General features: G+C 35.3%; 1 protein-coding gene across 8 annotated transcripts in view; it reads right to left on the minus strand.

Moving 5' to 3' along the window:
• KDM6A (lysine demethylase 6A) overlaps positions 1–23,836 on the minus strand; it is a 180,346-nt gene that overhangs the window by 1,722 nt on the left and 154,788 nt on the right. For 7 of the 8 annotated variants that reach the window (XM_061410366.1, XM_061410365.1, XM_061410368.1 and 4 more), the window contains 5 exons: positions 19,224–19,338; positions 16,521–16,708; positions 15,596–15,737; positions 3,200–3,326; positions 653–823 (listed from right to left, as the gene is read on the minus strand). In XM_061410366.1, coding sequence (XP_061266350.1) covers positions 653–823; positions 3,200–3,326; positions 15,596–15,737; positions 16,521–16,708; positions 19,224–19,338 — 743 coding nt within the window. Of the gene's footprint in view, positions 1–652; positions 824–3,199; positions 3,327–15,595; positions 15,738–16,520; positions 16,709–19,223; positions 19,339–23,836 lie in introns of those variants that run through there. The other variant, XM_061410371.1, reaches the window with a different exon arrangement.

Genomic DNA, 23,836 nt, shown 5'->3' on the forward strand with positions numbered 1-23,836 from the left:
ATGTAAGAGAAAAAGTATTGAAGGAATTCAACAATTCATAAATTATGTCTATTTCTTATTCATAAAACTATTGATGTGCTAGAGTAAAATGCTTTCCCCTAAGCATCTGCTGTTTAAAATTTAAAACTGTGTGCAATTTATAAAGGTATTTGAATTTCATAAGGTTATTCAACATACCAGGGAAGTTAAGCTCCATTGAATATTCCTGTAAAGTTACTACTTCTGGCAAGGACAAGGTTTTAAATAAATACAATTAGCTCTAAAAGCAGAAGTTATTTAAAAGCATACATACTGACTCATTTTGTGGACACTAATAACCTATGTACACAAACATTTTATCAACTGAGATCAAATGACACAAAGGATGTGGCAATGTTCTAAAAGTACACAAAGATTTTAAAATGTAGTTACTGTGACATTATTTAGGGCTGGTCTCACCCAGGAAGAAAAGTAAAAATAAAATATGCCAATTTCATAGAAATAAATACCTGGAAGTGGAGGAGGGAGGGAATATGAGTATTTCCTCATGAAATATCTAATGAGTCAAAGGAAAATTTAAATATTTCATTACCTCCTACTCATCAGGTGGCAGAACAAATCCTGGTGCTTCCCTATCCAGCTAACTATGTACTCACATGTTGGTTTCACTTACTAATGTAAATTGGTCATAGACTTGCATCAGGTCCTCCATTTTGTACTGTTCTAGCACCACAAAATTTTCCAGGTTTCCACTTGTTTTTCTTGCACAATCTTGGCAATGTACTATGTAGGTCTTTCGAGAATTGCTCTCATTAGTGACAAAAAGCAGATTAAAAACCTCCACCTAGTTCATACAAGAGAAAAAGCATTCAATAGATACAGTAGTAGTAATTTTATTGTACTACTTTACTATATAGAGTTCTACTTTACAAGGAGTTGTGGACAGTGATTACTGATTAAGAGTGGGTACTAAGACAAACATAGCTGTGTTTAAGAATTTTTAATAGACTGGGTTTGTTTTGTACCAGACCCAAAGACATAGGTGGGATTGCATCTTTAGGGGAGTGACCCAGGGGAATGATGTACTCATTAAAACCACTGGCAAAAAGCCTAATTCAAAAGTTTGATCAAGGTCAGCCCATTTATTTGTTTTAAATTCAAAACATCAGTATACAATCAGATGAAAGTGATCCTTAATTTCCTTCTACTTCTCAATGATAGCACTGTGTATGGATACTTGTCTTTCCCAATAGACTGAGCTCCTCAAAGATGAAGACTATGTTTTATTCATCACTGAAACTCCAGAGCTTATCACAGAGCTTAATGCTTAGCCAAACCTCAAAACAAACTTGATGGATTCAATCATCTCAAATAAAAATCAACGTCAAAATTACACAATTTCAAGGTTTGGAATGGATCATTAATATCCCTGGCTAATATATTCAATCAAAGAAAATTCTCATGACTTCATCTCTTCTTTGAAATTATGTTATTAAAATCCAAGGGTTAACCATGTTTTTCATTACTATCAATGAGCAATAACAAATAACATAAACCTCATAATCGGAGTTGGAAAATTTGTGAACATTCTTCAACTCGTCTCTCACTTCTGCTATTTAATGAGTTGTCTTGTGAATTTTACCTTGAAATATCTTTTTAATTCCTCTCCTTCAATATTCCCACTGCCAGGTTCTAGTTTAGGCCTTAGGATGACAACCCTTAACACCACTGCAATACCTTCTTATCTCCATCCTCTCCAATCACTTTTCTCTCTGAAATACTTACCCAACTTGTGTACTTGCTCAAAAACTTTTGATGGCTTCAATGATCTCAGAGTTAAGTATCAAACTCCTTTAAAATCATTCAAAATGCTCTGCAAACTTCCTACTAAGCAAACTCATAAATGGAATTTACATAGTCTGTGTTCTAGTCATACTGAACTATTTACCCTTTTCTGAAGAAACCATTCCATTTCCATTGCTGTTCCTACAGCTCATAAAAACATTCATTCTACTTTTATTTATTTTATTGGAAAGGAAAATTTGCTTTATTTTTTTTTTTAATTTATTTTAATTGGAGGCTAATTACTTTACAATATTGTAGTGGTTTTTGCCATAAATTAATCTTTAGTTGCCTAAAATCATATTCATCCTTAGAGGATGGACTCAAATGTTAATACTTTGGTGAACTCATGCGAATACTAGAAGGGAAAACTCAGGTCATTTTCTCCTCTTCATGTTTTCTTAACAGTGAGACCAACTTTGCATTCACCATAGTCTCATATACAATAGAACTGTTTATAATTTGTCTTCCCTAAGTAGGATGTAAGCTCCTTTAGAGCAGGTACCACATCTTTGTTTCTGCATCTCCTGCAAGCCTTGGCCACAGGAGAAGACTGACCAACGTACTGTGAATTGTACCAGAGAGAACTGAACAATGATCTGCCTGAAACTGTACTGAACTATACCCAGTTTACTGGCATCTGTCTACACCTGGAGTGTTCCCAGTTTAAAATTTCAAGATTTAACTTGACACTTATCATCTGTTAAACACAGCTGTCGACACCTCAGTATCCATGAGGATTGGTTCCAGGACCCTCCATGGGTACCAAAATGTAAGGATGCTCAAGTCCCTTACAAAAAATGGCATACTAACTGCATATAACCTACGCACATCCTCCTCTATACCTAAATCATCTCTATATTACCTATAATACATAAAACAAAATAGTTGTTGGTGTATGGCAAGTTTAAGTCATGCTCTTTGGAACTTTCTGGAATATCTCCCCAACCCCCGAATATTTTCGATCTGCAGTTGGTTGAATCCACAGATAGGAACCTGTGGATAGGGAGGGCCAACTGTTATCTACCAGATAAATGACTCTAGTAAATACTTTTAGGGTTAATTCAGTTAATTCACAGTTAGTGAAATGGCATTTCACCAGAATAAAGTTTAATATAATAGTTAAATAACAACATGGAACACAATGTCAATTTCAGTAAAATGCATTACATAAAAGTACATCGGGATGGGGAACACATGTATACCTGTGGCGGATTCATTTTGATATTTGGCAAAACTAATACAATTATGTAAAGTTTAAAAATAAAATAAAATTGGAAGAAGAAAAAAAAAAAAAGAAAAAAAAAATAACTAAAGAGAAACCCAAACAGGAGAGGTAAGAGGTTTATAAAACAACTGAATAAGAACAATTATTTACCTCACAAATGCTACAGTAATGTGCTGGTTCTTCTTTTGTTCGCCCATGCCATATAATCTCTTTTCCCGCAGCAATGAGAGCTTCCCTCAATGTCTGACACTGCTTCAGAGTTCTCAGAAGACAATACCTAGAGTGTGGGGGAAAGTTATTTGTGACCAGCAACTGAATGTTGAATATTTTCAGCATGAAAGATGTATCAACAGAAGTAATGCCAAGAGATTCTGTTCTAATATCTGTAACTTCATTTTTATTTCATCAATTTTTCAGATATTCTCCAATTTAAAAAATAAGACTAATGCTTAGCAGGTCTGATAATGACAATTATTAGATCATTTACAGTTGAGAATAATTGGCATCTGAATATAAAAATATAATAATAACCTGACCCCTTGTTTAAATATAACTTGCTAATTTGGGCTCTTATTTGGGCAAGTCAATTAACCTCTTTGGGAGTCAATGTCTCATCCTTGAAATAGGGGTCTGAATCCCAGATGTGAATTCTGTGATTTTAAGTAAAGTAGGAAAGCACATTATTTCTATCAACACTACCTAGACACTTATAAACAGCATCACTAATATGGTTGCTTCTGAAACTTTTGATATATAAGCAAAAAAGTATTTATGGATAATAGTCACCACACAATACAAAAATGGTTTCACTGTAGTGTTGAAGAAGACACTAAATTCCCTGATTTTGCCTTGAATACCGTGAAGTCTTTCATTCATATTAACACAACTGAACTTTCCTTATAATTTACACGTTTTCTAAACTCATGCTAACGATACAGTAAATTCTCACAATTTTTGATTTTCCTATAGTTTGCTATCATTACTTGGAGTTGTTTGCTAAGTTCTCTTACTCTCCTGTGGATCTTAGAGGCTCATGTTCTTCATTTGAATAGAGAAGTTAGACTAGATGATCTGTATGGCACTTTTTAAGCTCTAAAATTTGGAGACAATGAAAACACCCTACAGAAAAGGAAATGGGTTTAGCAACTGAATGCTGTTTGAAAGTAAAGGTCTTATCTGTTTTATGCATAGTCTACTCAGTGCTTAGGACAGTGCCAAACATGTAGTAGATGCTCAATAAATATATGACTATGGAACCACTAATATTTAAAGTATGATAAATTATAGCATTTTGAATTGCAATTCTTGGGTGTTTAACTTATTTATAAACAAAATAATGCTTTAAGACTACGGTTGCAAGTCAAAGCTAAGGGTTGTGTGTGCGTGTGTGTGTGTATGTGTGTGTAGCTATGCTAGGAGAGAAGCAAGTAAAAATTTATAACATGGCAAAAACAGAGGGCATATAAACTCAGGCTTTGCTGCTAGTTCTTAAACAGTACCTGCTCCTCCGTTTTTCCCTCCCTGTGTCCCATACACTTCATCTCTGAAGACACTGATCTAACAATAAGTTTTTAAAGCAGGGCTTCACAATAAGGTCTTTTTCACAGGAAAACAACGCCCACAACTTGGCAGATACCTTTGGAGATTATATTATAGACTCCACTAGGCTCCCAAATGGGAAAATAAACAAAAATAATACAATAAAAATGAATAAGTAATTAAAAATAAGAACCAGACAGGGAGCATGATATTAGATACTTGGCACATATTATACCATTTAAGATTATACCATTTAAGGCTGGTGCAGGAGGCACTATTATCTCCACTCTACAAATAAGGAAACTAGGGCACTAGGACCTTGAGAAGCTGATACTATAAAGCTATTTTTAAGTAGTTGGACTGTTGTTGTTTAGTTGCTCAGTTATGTCTGACTCTTTGAGACCCTAAGACTGTAGCTCGCCAGGCTCCTCTGTCCATGGGATTTCCCAGGCAAGAATAGTGGGTTGCTATTTCCTTCTCCAGGGGATCTTTAGGACCCAGGGATCAAACTTGTGTCTCCTGCCTTTGATGGGTGGATTCTTTATCATTGAGCCACCTGGGAAGCCCTATTGTGCTAGGGGTTTGTAAAAGCAAAAAGTCTCAAGTTTCCCCTCACTATCTTACACTGTATTATTGTCTTTCTGGTCTCCTTTCACATCTTCTTACCCACGCCCCCACCCTTCTCTTTTGAAGATGAGGTTCTCAATCAGCACAGTTCTCCCTCCACAAATACAGAGCCTCGGTTTTGTGGAGACTTACTCCACTCTTTACTCAGCAAATGAACTTTTGGTTCCAATGCTACTACTTTGGCAGGTAGATTGAAGTTTATAATTTATGCAGTTAATAATTTATAATAGTTTCATTTAGAAAAAAAGGTAATATATGACTCTTCTGCAAGTAATAAAGGGTTAGAGCTAAGGCTGCTAAGAATAAGTCCTATGCCAACAGTATTTTGCTTCTGAAATCACAGCTCCAGAATTTTTATTTTGTGAGATACAGGAATCTAAGAAAACCAACAGATCTATTAATCTGATTTGACAATGAATAACCAAATTGCGGTTTCCCCTTTGCCCTTATGTTTTTTACTGAACAGTAAAATTTTTTGTTCCTTCCCATTTTCAAAAGGTAGTGGTTGGAATAGAAGAATTGAGGGAGACAGAGGCTCTTCTGGAGTCCACAGCAAAGAGCAGGTCCTCAAGAAGGAATCTGATTTAACTGAAGGGCAGGGGAAAATAAATAGAAAATAAAGAGATTTAAGGAAAAGATCCTAGGAAAGATACACATATAACAGTCAAAATTTGACTTAACAGTAATCTGTTCTGCTTTGAATAATCCCAGACTGATTTTATATGAAGACAATGTTTGAGTGTATTGAGGAGCTAAAAAGTAAAAGTCAAATAAAATCAGGGTTGCAGTTTCCTCATTTTAGTTTTATGGAATTATAAGTTTATTGCATAGCAATTAAGAATTCAATTTGTTGAACCTATCTATGAAACAGATTCAGACATGGTGAACAGATTTGTGACTGCTAAAGGGGGAGGGGGAGGGGAATTGGGAAGGGATGGACTGGGATTTTGGAGTTAGCAGATGTAAACTATTACATATAGAATGGATAAATGATGAGGTCCTACGTATAGCACCGTTAACTCTATTCAATATCTTGAGATAAATCATAATGGAAAAAGACTGCAAGAAAGAAAGTATATATGTGTGTAACTGGAACTTCCCTGGAGGTTCAGTGGTTAAGACTCCATGCTTCCAATGCAGGAGGCGCGGGTCTGATCCCAGGTTGGGGAACTAAGATCTCACATGCTGAAAGGTATGGCTAACTACATATATATAACTAAACCACTTTGCTATATGGCAGAAATTAACACAACACTGCAAATCAACTATATTTCAATAAAAAAATTCAATCTGTCAAAAAGCAAAATAATAAGTCACTAGCAAAAAGTTAAAGAAGATAAAAGATGCTGTTTCAAATGCATTTTAGGGATGGGGTCAGAAATTTTAGCATTTCAGGAGCTAGAGAAGTTGGGAATCAAACTTCCCTTTGACTTTGCAAGATCAGTCAGGATCAATCCGGTTTTAGGACTAATGTTTTTAGTTGTTTGAATAAAAGATTACACAAAAAGCAGGGGCTATTAAAGGCAGGTTTGGCTTGGAAGAAAATCACAAGAGGCTGACTGAGGGCTGGATGTATTTGAGGTTATAGAGAAGAACATAATCCAACCAAAAACCCATTGGGCAAAAATGAAACCTAAAGTGGGATGGAATTTTAGAAAATGGCTTGCTGTAGGCGATAGAAATGAAAATATACTTGAAATATTACAATAAAACTGAAGACAATGAGGACAAATGATTATACACAGTATATTCATAAATCAATACATTAGGCAAAAGACAGACAGACTTAGTATGTCATGGATGCTAAAAGGAGAGGGAGGTAGAACTCTCAAAAGTTTTCATAAAGAAGTTGCCAATTTAAAAAAAACAACAAGTTGCCAATTTAGATGAGACAGGAAGGAGAAGTGGGAGGAAGGCACCTTCCAGGCAAAAGGAATTCCATGAGCAAAGGTAGTGTGGGGATTATTTAGGGACGAAACAACGGTTCTTATGACTTTAATCTTGGGATGAGGTTTCTGGACTAGGAGAATAAAGGAGTGAAGCCAGAGTGGTATTAGATTATGTTAAAGTTAAGAAAACACTGGGATTACTCTGACATTTTGGGGGTAATCTAAGGTTTTCAAAGTACGTTTTCAAATATTGGTGTGGAGAAAGAAGCAGCATGGTTTAACTTGGTATGGCACTTCTAAAGTCTTTATGGTAACAATCTCTGCCACTAAGAAGTAGATGATATATAACTTTTAAAAGTATACCAAGAAGTACCTTGCCTTGCCCAATCTGTCTTACTGAAAGAGCCATGTAGGCAAAGTGAGCCAAAAGGTAAGCCCTCAAAACTTGCCACGTGTCACTTCAGAGGTTAGAATCACCTAGACAGCAGTGAGTATCTAAATGTCAGGAAATCATCTAACAGTTTCATTTAAACCAACCACATGGCTGAAAATCAAGGTCTCAGTCAATGAAGAAATGAATATCTTAAGAATTTTAAAATCTCAGAAAAAACAAGCATGAAAGCAAGTATGTGTTAACCATGAGAATGGAGAGCTTTTGGATTTTTTAGATTTTGTTTGCTCAATGTTATCACAAAACACTGTATGGTTAAATATAACCCAAGGACAACAGCACTAGAATCTATGCTATGTGGCGATACCACTTACTCAGTTATTAGGCCAATAAGCTATGACTGTAGAAATGTAGAACACCTCATATATTCACTGAAACATGGGAATCAAAGGAAAAAGATAACAGTTTGCTTTAATTTATACTCAAAAACTCAGTGCTAGTGATAAAGTATATATTATATAGATAACAGGGTAGATAGGATAATAATCTATAATATGTGTGGGAAAAAAAGGGGAAACAAAAATATTATTAGTTCTAAAAGAGATCAAATCTAGACTAGGGTGTCCCTAACTTGTCTGGATCATAGAATTCATCTAGATCACTGTGAAAGAGATTCCCAGGGTTCTTCACAGAGCTTTGAATTTACTTATTAGGAACAGAGTCTAGAAATGAATTTTAATAAGGGTCTCAAGTGATTCTTATGATTAGGCAAGTAAGAACCAATTGAACCTCTTACTTCATTAGAAACAATGTCTAAAATCTGTTAACAATATTTTTCAGCAAATCACCATGTTTTTATAATCAGAGCCATAAAAGATCACAGAGAAAAAGCCACAGAAAGAGCATAGATTCTGGAGCTAGACTGCCTGGGTTCATACCCCAGCTCTACACATAAAGTCTCAGTCTCCTCAAATGTAAAAAGGGCACATCTAACCATGTACTATTATGAGTACATATGTTATATACATGCTTAGATTAGTGCCTAGAAGTTAGTGATCAATATTTGAACTTAAGTGAAAATTTTCAGTTGTGCTAAAATAATTATTTAAAGTCTATTTTTTTAATTTGAAAAAATTGTGCAATGAATGCCAACTGAAAGTATAATAGTTATACCTTAAAGAACATAAAACAGATCATTTAAAAGGTGTTTGTCTAGATATATTTTATATATCCTATATATATATATCCTATATATAATATATATGTCCCTAATATATTTTAGAGGATAATAAGATATATTAACATGGAAAGACAGTCATAATTCAGTGAACTGAAGGAAGAGTTCAGTAGCTTTGCTTTTATTGTCTTTCTTAATGGACTTCTTTGTGTGGGCACTGGTCTACTTTAAGGATAGCTAATGGTTCAGAAAACTCAACAGCTAACACCTTAGCAGGGATTACCTATCAGCCAGCTAAGAAGATACACAGCCAGCTAAGAGATTCAAATGTGTATCTCAGACTCCTTTTCTAAATAACAGAACCATATATCCATCTGGTGGTTACATTAAAAAGATTTCCACTCAAACATCGTAAAAGGAATTAGAGTTCTACCTGCCTAGAGCCAGCCAAGCTGGTAATCATCACTTCCCACATCTAACCCATTTATTCTTTTCTTCCCTTACTCCCAGTTTCATCAACAAGAATAAATATCTCACTGCATGGCCCAAGCCAAAACCCCAGAAATCCTGATTCCCGTCTCACCTCCACCACTCAATTAATCAACACATCTATTTTACCTTCTATACTTTGTCTTCCATCTTATATGAAATATAACAAATACCTTCTAATATGCCTCTAAATCTTCTGCCCTCCACTGAGTACTTATCTTGCTGGCAAGTAATCTAACATGCAAATTTGATTATTAAAAAGATTAAAAATTCTAAAGGCTTCTCATTAGCAGCTGTTGTCAATGTTAAGTCTACTTGACATGTTTAGCAACAGAATTTTAAATCTATACTCTTTAGCTGATATAAATGATCCAGTAGGGCTTAATCCTGAGAGACATTTCAAAGTTTAGTCTAAAGAAGGAGAAACTAAGCTTGCTTGCAGTATATGGGGTATGTGGAAAAAAGTTTATGTTCATTAAAACAGTGGAAGGAAACCAAGAGAGATGTTAATGCACTAAGCTTCCACTGAAATGTTCCTAAGGAGTTAGGCTATGAACTTTTCAAGTCAAGTTCAATGCAGTATAAAATGAAAGAAGTAATCAAGATAATGAGTATTCCTCTGACTCATGCCAATGTAGGAGACATCTGGAAGAATGTGAAGGAGAGTATGAAGATGACTGTATTTTAGAAACACAGCTAGGATGTAGAAATTTTGAGATTTACTAAATGACTTACTCAGATGAATGACTTTATGAAATTGCAAGGCTCCAAAAGACTCAACTTGAATTTAAAAGTATAAAGAAAAAAGAAGAATGGTACTGACTTTAAAAAATAACTACAGGTAATTCATGTTCAAAATGATAACAAAGGATTAGCAGGTGACAACAGAAGAGAACATCACGTCCCATTATTAATCACTTGGTGCAAATACAGTTCATAATTTTTTATAATCCCACAATTTTTTCATAAATTTTTCATAAACTCACTGGCGTTGAAACTTGACCTGGGGCTTTTTAGAGTTTTTACTTAGCTCATCAGAGTGACTATTTGTTTTACTGTAGAAATATTAATGTATTTGATTCCAGCATACTGCCATAAACTGGTGGAAGGGTAAAATAAACACACTGTATTATCTTTCTAAATCCAAAGAATTCAGAATATCAAAACGTATTTGGTCTAAGGGGTTTGGGATAAAGGACTATGGAGCTGTAGTACTACTTTCATGAAGCCTTTTCTAAAATGTTCCCCTCTCTAAGAAGTGCCTTCCTCTGTGCTCTCCTATGGTTTTTATTTTAGAACAGTATCTCCATCATTAAACCAAAGATCATGTATTTTTAACATTTTGACTATTCCCATTATTTTAAGCAGTCTGAGAAGTGATCAGATCCTTCTGTCACCTAGCATGATACCTGAGTTCCAACTCAGTTTATAGATTAAATAAATAAAAGATGAAAAGAACTGGGTAGAGCTGAGTGAGTGAGTGTATACGAAGGCACAGGTAAATTTTGCTTAGATTCTTTATGGTTGGGCAGACTTACTATTTAACCATGAAAACCTAAAAATCACACATTGTAAGTTCACACTATTTAAGAATTAAAAGCAGTAACACAAGGAGAAAGTTAAGAAAGAACATCTTTGCAAATCTTTTCCATTCACTTCTTACATCTAGCAGATATTTTTTCTTTGAAAACAGCCTACAATTCATATCATCAAATGTACAATGAATCAATACTTTACTGAAAGATAATTCAGAGGAGGAGAAAGGTGGGTATAAAAATTGCAGTTCACAGTAAAGATGGCTTAAGATACCTAGTGGTAAAAATAAGTAGAAAATTCAAGCACACATCTAAATAAAATGGAGAAATGGCTGACAAGGGAAGTGTGGGTCAGATACAAGGTACAAATGGGGATTTGAAAGAAAGTTTGTGTCTGCACCTTTGTATGTGTAGAATAGTTTGTTGTTGCTGGTGGACTCAGCAAGAGAAGTGACAGGAGCATATTGAGGTAGAAAGGCAAAATACTGTGGACGGTGGAGTGAACAGGAAAGAGATGAAGAAAATGACTCAAAATAGAGGGAAGGAATTATAAGGGAGAAGCATTTCTTAAAAATTGGTATAGCTCACAAGCCAGTGCAAGTACTACTTTGTTTGCTGGCAGAATACTAGATTTGAAGAGCAAAGCAATGATGTGGATACAGTTTTACCGTGAAACTGAGCTTGTGGGAAAAGACTCCCTCTCTATTTCTGTAACAATACATTCTCTGTGTTCTCTTCCAACCTTTACCTAGTTCTCCTATTTGCTTTTCTTAAATAGAAGTATTTCCCCAAGTTCTGTCCCCAACTCCACCCCTCCCCTTCCTCTCAAGACCATTTCAAACCACTAGCTAGAAGACCTCCTAGTCAGTCCTGACTTGGCTCTCTGGAATCCTGCATTTCCTACGGCTTCTGATAAACCAGCTTCTATACAACTATTTCACTGGTTCTTCAAACCTGTTACTGTCTCAAAATGAAGCTCCATGTCACAGATACATGCAAGTAGTTTTTATGTAAGACAGATATGGGCTTAAATCTTGGCTCTAACCATGACCATGGGATGCAGAGAGGCACAGCTGAAATACAGACTGGGAACCATTTTGCTCAGTGCCTGGCTAAGGATCAAGCTCAGTTTACTAACTAACATTATTACTAAACCATTTAGAACCCAGAATTGTATATTATCAGCCAGAAGCTAATTCCATTTAACTACCAGAAACATCTTTATGAAACTCAAACTAGATCTTATTAGGTAAAAACTTACTCAAAGCTCTCCAACAGAAAAAACTTAAGTCTGGCACACAATACGTGATTTGCCACTAAGAACTTTCTACTACTCATCACACACATTGTGCTCAAGCCAGAATGTACCATCAACTGTTTCAGCACATACACACAAACACACACACAGTAGAGTTGTATCATACAATACATACATTTCAGAGAATTCCTTGGTGGTCCAGTGGTTAGGACTCCAAGCTCTCACTACAATGTACATATTTCAACTTGTGCAAATACACAGTAGGGAAGTCAGGAGGGAGGGCAAAGGAGGTAGGTGTTAGGGAGAAAATGAGAGCAGGAGGAGGTGAAGATGTCTAAAGTGAGTATGAATTTACCACCTCTAGACAGTTGGATTTCCTCTAAGCTTCTCACAATGTAAGCAGCTTATCATGCTGAGTAAGATTTCAGAGTTAGTGTAACAGGGCCTCTCCACGAAAGTTAAATATTTTGCCTGGTGCTCTACTGAGGAAAAGAGATTTATTCCCTCGTTTGAGGAAAACATGACTGTGTTGGACCAAAGGAGACATGGTACTATTTAATGGATGAAGTGAAGAACCTTTCTAATGGTCCAAGAGTTTGGTCTTAAATTGGCTTTAGATGCTATACTTCTATCTTCTCCCTGCATCCACATCTTCACCCTTCACACAAAATATCTGCCTCCCAGAATACATAGATTGCGCTGACTCCGTGGGGCTGGAAAGTACTGAGTGGATCTGTTGTGTTTCTTTCAATCTGTTTATTTTACACATTATCTTTTACTTCAAGACAGGAACTATGCCGTGTGTGTGTGTACGTGTATAAATATATATGTATGTGTGTGTGTGTGTGTGTGTGTGTGTGTGTGTGTGTATATATATATATATATAAACACTCTCAGTGCCTAACCCAGAACCTTACATATAGTCAGCAAATACTCATTAAATAAAAAGAAAGTACAAATGAAAGAAGCAGTGTTGGCTAGCAAAATCCCAAATGTAGGGAACTGGGATCAAATGGTAGGTAGATTAGACCAAAAGGCAGAGGAGTCAGAGATCAAACTGCCAACATCCTTTGAATCATAGAAAAAGCGAGAATTTCAGAAAAACATCAACTTCTGCTTCACTGACTACGCTAAAGCCTTTGACTGTGTGGATCACAACAAACTGGAAAATTCTTAAAGAGATGGGAATACCAGATCACCTTACCTGCCTTGTGAGAAATCTATATGCAAGTCAAGAACCAATGGTTTGAACCGGACACAAAACAACAGATTGGTTCCACATGGGGAAAGGAGTACGTCAAAACTGTATATTGTTACCCTGCTTATTTAACTTATATGCAGAGTACATCATGCAAAATGATGGACTGGATGAAGCACAAGCTGGAATCAAGATTGCCAGGAGAAATATCAATAACCTCAGATATGCAGATGACACCACCCTTTTGGCAGAAAGTGAAGAACTAAAGAGTCCCCTGATGAAAGCAAAAGAGAAGAGTGAAAAAGTTGGCTTAAGTCAACATTCAGAAAACTAAGATCATGGCATCTGGTCCCATCTCTCCATGGCAAGTAGATGGGGAAACAGTGGAAACAGTGGCTGACTATTTTTGGGGGCTCTAAAATCACTCAGATGGTGACTGCAGCAATGAAATTAAAAGACGCTTACTCCTCAGAAGGAAAGCTATGAGCAACACAGACAGCATATTAAAAAGCAGAGACATTACTTTGCCAACAAAGGTCCGTCTAGTCTAAGCTATGGTTTTTCCAGGAGTCATGTATGGATATGAGAGTTGGACTACAAAGAACTGACTCATTTGAAGAGACCCTGATGCTGGGAAAGATGGAAGGCGGGAGGAGAAGGGGACAACAGAGGATGAGATGGTTGCATGGCATCACTGACTCAATGGACATGAGTTTGGGTAAACTCCGGGAATTGGTGATGAACAGGGACGCCTGGCGTACTGCAGTGCATGGAGTCACAAAGAGTTGGACACGACTGAGCGACTGAACTGAACTGAACCCAAAATATAATGAGTCACTTCCAGTCTTTAGAGCTGTTACATATAAATGGTTTCCATACTGTACCATCCTTTTACCTTTAGTTGATCTGAGTTAGCCTCTAGTTTATGCCCATTTTCAACTTACTATTATCTTGGGTGACTTTACATAATTTTTTCTCCAGAAACTAACTTCAAACTTACTCTTCAGCAAAAAAGACCAATCTGAGACATAATAGGATAATCCCACTATCAATCACATTTATAGAGTATGGTACCTAAGATCCAGCATTTTAAAGGATTTGTACATTACTTGCTATGACTTGTTTTTTGTTACCTTTTGTCTCCCCCTATCACTTCTGTCTAGGACTAGATAAACTAGTGTAAATGATAAAGGAATAAAATAATACACAGCTACACAATTTTTGTTTGAATAATATTTTAGATTTGGGTTTGAAATCACTTTAAGAAGCTAGGGTTGTTTTCAAAAGACAATATTTTGAAAACAACACATGCTGGCCAAATTAATACAGCTGTAGGAGAAATACTTTAAGGTAAGTACTATTTTAACAAAGATGAAGACAAACTAATTTTATTAGTGAGTATAAAGCGGTGTATTTCAAAACGAGTTTTTGAGATCAATTCTTTAAAGATACTGGTCAAACAAATACGTTTGGGAAATACAATACATTATAATCCTTTTCCCCCACTCAAAAATTATACCAACCCTTACAGTCTCTAAAACATTTTACCAAAAATTAAAAAAATAAAGGGCCTGTTGAACTTTATGTGATGTGAAAGCATCTCAGCCATGTCCGACTCTTTGCGACCCCACGGACCCATGGAATTCTCTAGCCAGAATACTGGAGTGGGTAGCCTTTCCCTTCTCCAGGGGATCTTTCCAACCCAAAAATCAAACGAACCCAGGTCTCCTACATTGCAGGCAGATACTTTACCAGCTGAGCCTCAAGGGAAGCCCATTGAATATATAATCCATTATTCCCATATTTCTTTAACCAGAGTTCCCCACCTTTTGGGGTTAGGAGTAGTAGTGGTAGAAAATACTCTGGGGAAACACTGCTATATAGCACTGTTTGAAAATATTACTCCTAAAAAAATTTATAAGGTAGCTAGGATAGAAACTATGATAATAAATGAGACGCTTACTGGGATATATGTATTCATGTAACTTGTATTAAGTGTTTAAAGCAGATAAGAAAAGGGACAATTATAAGATGGATGATTTAATTAAAATTTTTTTAAAAAATTAAAATTTAAGCCAAATGCCTATATTAAATGCTAATTTTCTGTACCAGAAAATATTCTGATGCCATTCCCTCCCTCTGATACTAAGTGTAATCTTTCACTATTAAAACTAAATTTCTCCTAGGTATTGAGTGGTTTCAGCACAGGTTTGTGAATCTACTGGTTTAGAATTATTTGTGCCTTTGTTCCTCTTTGTACCACAGTGTACTATTTTGAAGGGAAAAATACTTTTAACATGTGGATTCTCTTATATTATGTTTTGTTAAACATCTGGACCATTTTGTTTTGATGTCAACATAATTCTATGGGGCGGGACAAAGTACTGAATAGTTAACACTCCCCAAAAAGAGAGGGACTACAGCAGTTTTAGAAAGCACTTACTTAATCATTTCAAAAAGCTTTGGATCTGAGACCTTGATATTTCGTGCCATATTCCAGGAAAGATGAACCATGGGTACTATTGACTTCACACTTTGCAATTTGTTCCATTCGTACCGTTCCACTGCCAATTTATATTGGCAGGCTAGGAAAAAAAAAACAGTTATAAAGCAACTCAAAGTACCAAAGATATGAAGATAACCACTATCACTTTCTTAGGTGATACCATCAACACCAATTCTAAAAATTGTACAATATTACAAAAATATTTTTAAGGTTAAAAAAAAATAATTGTGATAATAGTAGTGATCATGTAAAGAGTGCTTACTATAACTTTGTGCCACACACTGTGCTGAAGTATTTCACGATATTATACCATTTAATCTTTGCTGTTATCTTATTAATTTTATCATTTCCATTATACAGATGAAGAAATTGAGGCCCAGAGAGGTTCTGTAACTTGCCCAAAGTTGCAAAAGCCAGGTTCTGGTCCTAATCCAGGTTTTCTGGCTTGGTAGGCCATAATCTTAATACTGCCTAAAGGCAGGCATAATTCAATTCATAACATAATAGGGCTAAATATACATGACATATCAGATAATGAAAGATTTCAAAGACTGCATAACCACTGTACTTTGCTTTCTCCCATAAAGGGTTTCCTTTATAAAACAAAATCAGACACTCTAAAAAATTACTGAAATTATCTCTTTCTTGTACATAAAACACAAATTTATCATTTGGTGAGATCTACAATCTTGGATTTCTATTTGTTAACTTACTATCTTGTACTACAAGTTAAATTTTTACTCAAGGAGACATTCTTCATCTGATTTCTAGTGAGCTACATTTCAAGAAAAAAAGAATAAACTCATCAGATACAATCTTTTATGAACTAAAGTGTTTTTCTTAAAGTCATAGTCTAAAATACCTGTAAGTGGACCAACATTCCAAGCAATGTTGTTGCACCAGCCAATAGCCTGAACCCAATGCACAGTGCCTGCATTTATCCAGACCAAATCTCCAGGTCGCTGAATAAACCTATATACCGGAACATTTGCTTCATAAAGATCTTCAAGGTTGGGCCACCAAGAACCCATTAGGAAATTCAAATTATTTCTGAAATAAGAAAAAATATTACAAATGGATCAAGTACTTTAATAAGCTCCTTACATGACTGAAAGACAATGTCAGAAGTTTTAAAAAATACGGTTATTCATTGCACTGAAATGTACAGCTTATACAATGAGAAACTGTAGTATATAAAGTGAGTGAAATTAATTACAGTTAAGTAGTGGATTACTTATCTAAATATCAGTATTACTACCTTCAGTTGATTTTTCAAAGATCCAAATGAAATCAAAACCTATTTTAAGTAACACTTACATACATTAACCTTTAATTTCATTTCACTAAAGTCTATTTTGATTAAACCCTTTTCCTTGGTGCACCTAGAAATCTCTAAAAGGCAAATGGAAGGTGGGGTTGGCATCAAGCTATTTAAATCCATAAACAGGAACTCTATGGCACATACAAATTCATTTTCGGAGGAAAAGTAGAAAAGAAAGCAGAAATGTTCTCTATTGCTGTTTTGAATCCTAAGCAGGAAAGGAGGATAGCATATCAGTCTCTGTACAGTTTTGATGACTGATTGACTAAAATGATGCAGTTAAAAAATGAACACTCATACACATGCACAAATATTGATAACAATCACCAACACCACCACTATACTTTAGAAACAACACGTTACTAAGCTTTTCCTTTAAAATCTGGCTTTTAATTCTATTTCATCATGATATGAAATATTTTTACAACTACAGTTTAGAAAAACTTGTCTGTAAAGCAGAATACGGTTATAAACAAATCCTAGTCCTACTTATCCCATGTGTTGTTGTTTTAAAACTGGAGAAAACTTTCTATTCAAAAGCAAGCAAGCAATCAACACCATCTAATAATCAATAGCTAGGGTAAAAAAACAACTCAAGCTAATAACAACGACAAAAAGTCAAGTATCTTCTCTATCATATAGTCAAGTGACTGTTATTTCATGACAAATATAAAGTCATAAAACAAACTATACAGATATGGTCGAATCAGTTAATATTACAAGTAACAATCCTTGTATGAAACAAAATTACACTGAAATGCAGAGGTAGCAAGTGGTATTTCTGAAACAGTTAAATTTACCTAACTCTTCAGACTTTTTTATTATCCCCATGTTCAAGCTTTTTAGACATCATCTGCCTATTCCAATTACCTATTCCCAGGTTACCTCTCCATTCAGATAGAAAAGAACACTAAATCCTAAAAATAGTCAATCCTACTCAGAAATAATGAAAAAGAATCACTGTACTGTAGCTACAACAATATACTAAATAGTATCTCAAAGTTTAAGAAATATAAATATTTCTGAAGCACCATAGGGATTTTCTGTATGATACAGTTCTTTCTCTGCTACCACCAGACTGCTGGTCCAGTAAAGATTAAAATGGATCAGGTTATTTCATAAGAGCATTTGACTCTTTAAAATTCCACATCTTGAGCTTTCTTACAATTAAAGGAAACCTATATAGTAAAGAAAATAAAAGGTGATTACCTTCTGCTTGTATATAAAGAAATTCTGTCGTATTATGGTTGTTTTTGGAACTATATTTATATAGTATATATATTTATGTATATACATTATATAGAGTAAAAATGTAAACTATATTTATATTTCATACTAAATCAAGATATTTACAGCAAGGATCTTTTAACCCAAAATTTGCAAACTGTAAGTCAGTATGTATAATAGGTGTATAATTAATTTTCAAAGTCTTGCATATATAAATGTTTTAGGTGGTTTTCCCTCTCTTTATCCTACGGGGCTGGAGAGGAAATAACACCAAATATATGTATAATTTATATTTTTAGCTATAGTAATTTTCCAATTTTATTACAAATGGAAAAAAAATCAGGATCTTAAGTAACGGAGTAATTTTTTAAACAAAATAAGACAAATAATTAAATTTAAATTAATGAAAACAATTTCCAAGTACCCTTTAACAGAAGATAATTAAACAAAGAGTTTCTAGGAACTAAAGGAAAGGAACATTTTCACTATGTGAATTCTTTCAAATCTAGGTGACAAAATCCGAAGCTATTGTTTAAATCTTCTAAAATTGCTTTATAAGAAAAGTTGCCAATGTAGTTTTAAAAAGAATTTGTGTCATGATGATACAGCTAAGAGTAATACATTCAACTTTAAGTTATTAACAACCTCTAAGGGTGCTCAATTATAGAATTCCTTCCATTTCTAAAGCCATTTATCTAAGAACAATGTTTCTTTTCACATAAACAAGTATTTATTATACATCAACTGCTTAATTAACCCAGTAAACAACTCAACTTTCTACCCATTAAATTCAAGACTATCACTACTGCATGAAGTGGTTTTAAGGTATCTTTCTTAAAATACTCCCAATAACACAAAATAATAGGTTTATAATCAAATCATTTTATACATCAATTTTCTGCTGAATGCTAAGTGAAAACTGCTTACATGCATTAGGATATCCAGCTTAGTAAGTTGCCCTTTACAATAATTGTTTTCAAATAATTATGTTTAATAAAATTCAGTTTGGAAACCTACTTTTCACAGAAGTCATTCAGAACACCCCAGTAACCTTCCGGAACAACAAACCATTCACAGTCACCTGGACCAATATTAATGTTAACTGAACAGAAATTGTTATTTTCTTGATGACCTGAAATGTGAAAAGAAAAAATAATCAGCATACAATAAATTCTATAGAAAAATGTGTCTTAGACATGTTCAACAGAAAATGCTCCTGTGTTATTCAGTTGTTTATCAGTATATGTCAAGTCTTAGAGCTGAGTATGGCCAACTCCTAACTTTTTGAATAGCAGCTCTGTGGAAGACAACCGAAATCATGGTTAAAAGCTTAGGTTGTGAAGCCAGGTTCCTTGGCTTAGTTATTATGTGACACTGGGCAAGTTTCTAAACCTTTCTGATTCAGTTTCCTATAAGATTAGGTGATAATGATTCCAGTAAGTCAATGGGTTGTTCTGAGGAACAATGAAATAAAGACTGCTTTGAATACTGCCTAATACATGGTAAGTAATAAATATTAGCTATTACTGATATTATTACCACTTCTTCCTTGTGAACTAATTCCCATTTCTCACAAGTAGCATTAGGACATCAGTAGAGAGGCAAGATGTCTGATTTTCAAACTGTATGCAGTGGCAGGAATGGTGTCAACAAAAATGGCCAAGGAGGGAACTTGGGGAACTCGCCAGAAATACCAAACAATAAAAATAACAAAAACACCTGTGAAAACTGTCAGAAGTAACCTCATCAGAAATCTGGACAATATAGTCAAAGGTTTACAGAAACAAACAACTGAGCAAAAGAAAAGTGACTTAAACACAGTAGGATATCTGTATGTCATTCACTACATCTCCATTTCTGCCACTGCTGTGACAGTGGACTTAAAAAATAGTACTGTGAATTCCTGGTGTGAGTGTCCCTGGTTCTGGAGGGAGCACAGTAGATCTTGTTCCCAAAGAATTCTGTTCTTCTGTTTTGTCTACCCTGCAGTTTCCCCAAAAGGCTGACAGAAAAGAGACTTCTCGTTCTCTCACCTACCTCAGAGCTCTATCAGCACAAGTATTTCAATGCAGGAGGACCTCCCAGAACATTGCAAGACTAAAGAACAAGCTAATGCCACCAAGGGCAAAAAACAAAACAAACAAACAAAAGAACCACCTGAAGCAAACAACAGACATCCCAAACGCTTGGATGGAAAAGCTGGGGAGTGAGATTTCATAGGAATAAAAGGCTTTGAAAAGTTCCTCTGGATACTGTAGAATTTAGAAGCCACATGCATGCCCAGGGCAAGAGGCATTTAAAGAAATCTGTCATATCACTACTGAGATAATTAATGGAAAGGACATTTCAGTGCCCATATATGACAAGGAATATAGTCTTTGTAAAAACAGTGTGACTACTACATATAAAAGGGATTCCATGTGGCTCAGAGGGTAAGGGGTCTGCCTGCAATGTGGGAGACCTGAGTTCGATCCCTGGGTCAGGAAGTTCCCCTGGAGAAGAACATTGCAACCCACTCCAGTATTCTTGCCTGGAAAATCCCTTGGACAGAGGAGCCTGGTGGGCTATAGTCCATAGGGTTGTAAAGAGTCGGACATGGCTGAGTGACTTCACTCTCACTACATATAAAAACAGATAACTAATGAGTACCTACTGTATAGCACAGGGAACTCTACTCAATACTCTGTAATGGCCTAAATGATAAAAGAACCTGAAAAAGAACAGATATATGAATAACTGAAAAAAAAATGTGGAAAGTCACTAAATGAATAAACTATAGCCCATAACAAGCAACAGTAACAAACCTTAGAAAAGAGAGGAGAATCTGATTTCTGCTAACTGCCACAACATAATATTCAAAATGTCAAAACACTAGCTGAGCACTATGCTAAAGGGACAGAGGCTTCAGAGACCACATTCTACAAACACTCAAAAAATCAGTTTTCAACAAAACTCATGAGGTATGTAAAGAAACAAAGTATGGTCTAGTTATAGAAAGAAAAAAAAAAAAAAGAAATTAACAAAAGGTATTCCTGAAAAGGCACAGACACTGGACTTCAGAGACAAATACTTTCTATCAACTATCTTAAAATATACTTAAAGAGTTAAAGAAAACCATGTGCAAGAACAAAAGGAAACAAGGAGAATGATGCCTCAACAAACAGATTATCAATCAGTTCACTTCAGTCGCTCAGTCCTGTCCGACTCTTTGTGACCCCATGGACTGCAGCACGCCAGGTTTCCCTGTCCATCACCAATGCCTGGAGCTTACTCAAACTCATGTCCATTGAGTCAGTGATGCCATGCAACCATCTCATTCTCTGTCGTCCCTTTCTCCTAATGGCTACTCCATTTCTTCTAAGGGATTCTTGCTCACAGTAGTAGATATAATGGTCATTGAATTAAATTCACCCATTCCAGTCCATTTTAGTTCACTGATTCCTAAAATGTCGATGTCACTCTTGCCATCTCCTGTTTGACCACTTCCAATTTGCCTTGATTCATGGACCTGACATTCCAGGTTCCTATGCAGTATTGCTCCTTACAGCATCAGACTTTACTTCCATCACCCGTCACAACCACAACTGGGTGTTGTTTTAGCTTCGGCTATGTCTCTTCACTCTTTCTGGAGTTATTTCTCCACTGATCTCCAGTAGCATTGTGGGCACCTACCGACCTGGGGAGTTCATCTTTCAGTGTCCTATCTTTTTGCCTTTTCATACTGTTCATGGGGTTCTCAAGGCAAGAATATTGAGGTGGTTTGCCACTCCCTTCTCCAGTGAACCACGTTTCTTCAGAACTCTCCACTATGACCTGTCCATCTTGGATGGCCCTACACGGTATGGCTAATAGTTTCATTGAGTTAGACAAGGCTGTGGTCCATGTGATCAGTTTGGTTAGTTTTCTGTGATTGTGTTTTTTCTGTGTAGTTTTTGTGATTATCAATGAAGAAACGCAAATCACAATAAGGAACGAGATAAAAGTTTAAAGCTGAAAAAAACAAATGAATTCAGTTCAGCAGATGTGACCAGGAGAAAGAATCAGCAAATTTATTGACAGGTCAAATGAAATTATATATTCTGAGGAGAAGAAAGAAAACAATGAAAAAAACCACACACACTTTAGGAGACCCATGGGACACAAGCATGCACATGCATTGTAGGCGTCCCAGAAGAGGAAGAGAAAGGGGCAATAAGAATATTTGAAGAAATAATAGTAAAAAAACTTCCCAAATGTGACAAAACACATGATTCTCCATATCCAAGAAGCTCAAGAAATTCTAAGAAAGATAAATTCAAAAGTATTCATCCTAAGATAATAATACTGTATAAAGGCAAAGAAAATCTAGAAAGCAGGAGAAGAGAAGTGATTGTGATATAAACAGGACTGTCAACAAAACTGCTCTTTTCGTAATGGAAACCATGGGGTCCGGAAAGCAATAGCTTAACATATTTATGTTGCTGAAGAGAAAAAAAAACTTAACCAAAAAAACTGAACTAAAAATCTGGCAAAACTATTCTTCAAAACTAAAGGAGAATTTTGTCAATCTGCTCTATAAGAAATGCTACAGTTTTTCAGACTGAAATGAAAGAATATAAGACAGTAACTCAAAGCTCTATGAAGAGTAAAGGACTAAGTTGAGGACTCACACTTCCCAATTTTAAAAATTACCTCAAAGGGAATCAAACCCGTGTGGTATTGGAATAAAAATGGAGATAAAAATCAATGGAACAGTATCAAGATTTCAGAATTAAACCCATACATCTATGGTCAACTGATTTTCAACAAGGGTGTCAAGGTCATTTGATAGAGGAAAAAAATAGTTTTTCCAACAAATGGTGCTGGGAAAACAGGTTAGCTATATGTAAAAGAATACTGTTGGACCCCTGGCTCATACTGTACACAAAAAACTAACTCAAAATGGATCAAAGACCTAAATCTGAGAACTATAAAAATCTAAGACACAAATTCTTTACAATTTTGGATTTTGCAATGCTTTCTTAAATATGACACCAAAAGCATGTTATGAAAGAAAAAAACTAAACCATTAAAATTTAAAAACTTTTGTACATAAATGGACACTATCAAGAGAATGAAATAATAACCTACAAAATGGGAGGAAATACTGCAAATCATGTATCTGATAAAGAATTAATATCCAAACTATATAAAGAACTCTTACAACTCAACAACAAAAGGGCAATCAACTCAATTAAAATATTAAGAAGAAACTAGAGACAGGCATTTTCCCCAGAGTAGATATACAAATGGCCAACAAGCACATGAAAATTAAAACCATACATACACACACACTAAAAGTCAAATCTGCTGGGTCAGCTATAAGAAAAAAATGGAAAATAAGCAATGTACACAAGGATGTGGAAGAAAAATTGGAACCTTTGTACACTGCTGTCAGGAATGTAAAATGGTGTAGCTGTTGTGGAAAGCAGTTTCGAAATCCTCAAAAAGTTAAACACAGAATTGTCATATGACCCAGCAATCGTAATACTAGGTATATAATGAAAAGTATAAAAAAGTATTCAAGCAAAATCTTGTACATGAATACATGAAACACTGTATTCATAACAGCTAAAAAGTGAACATCCCAAATGCCCCTCAACTGATGAATG

Source organism: Bos javanicus, chromosome X (genome assembly GCF_032452875.1).
Source record: "Bos javanicus breed banteng chromosome X, ARS-OSU_banteng_1.0, whole genome shotgun sequence".
In the NCBI taxonomy this organism is placed as follows: Eukaryota; Metazoa; Chordata; class Mammalia; order Artiodactyla; family Bovidae; genus Bos; species Bos javanicus.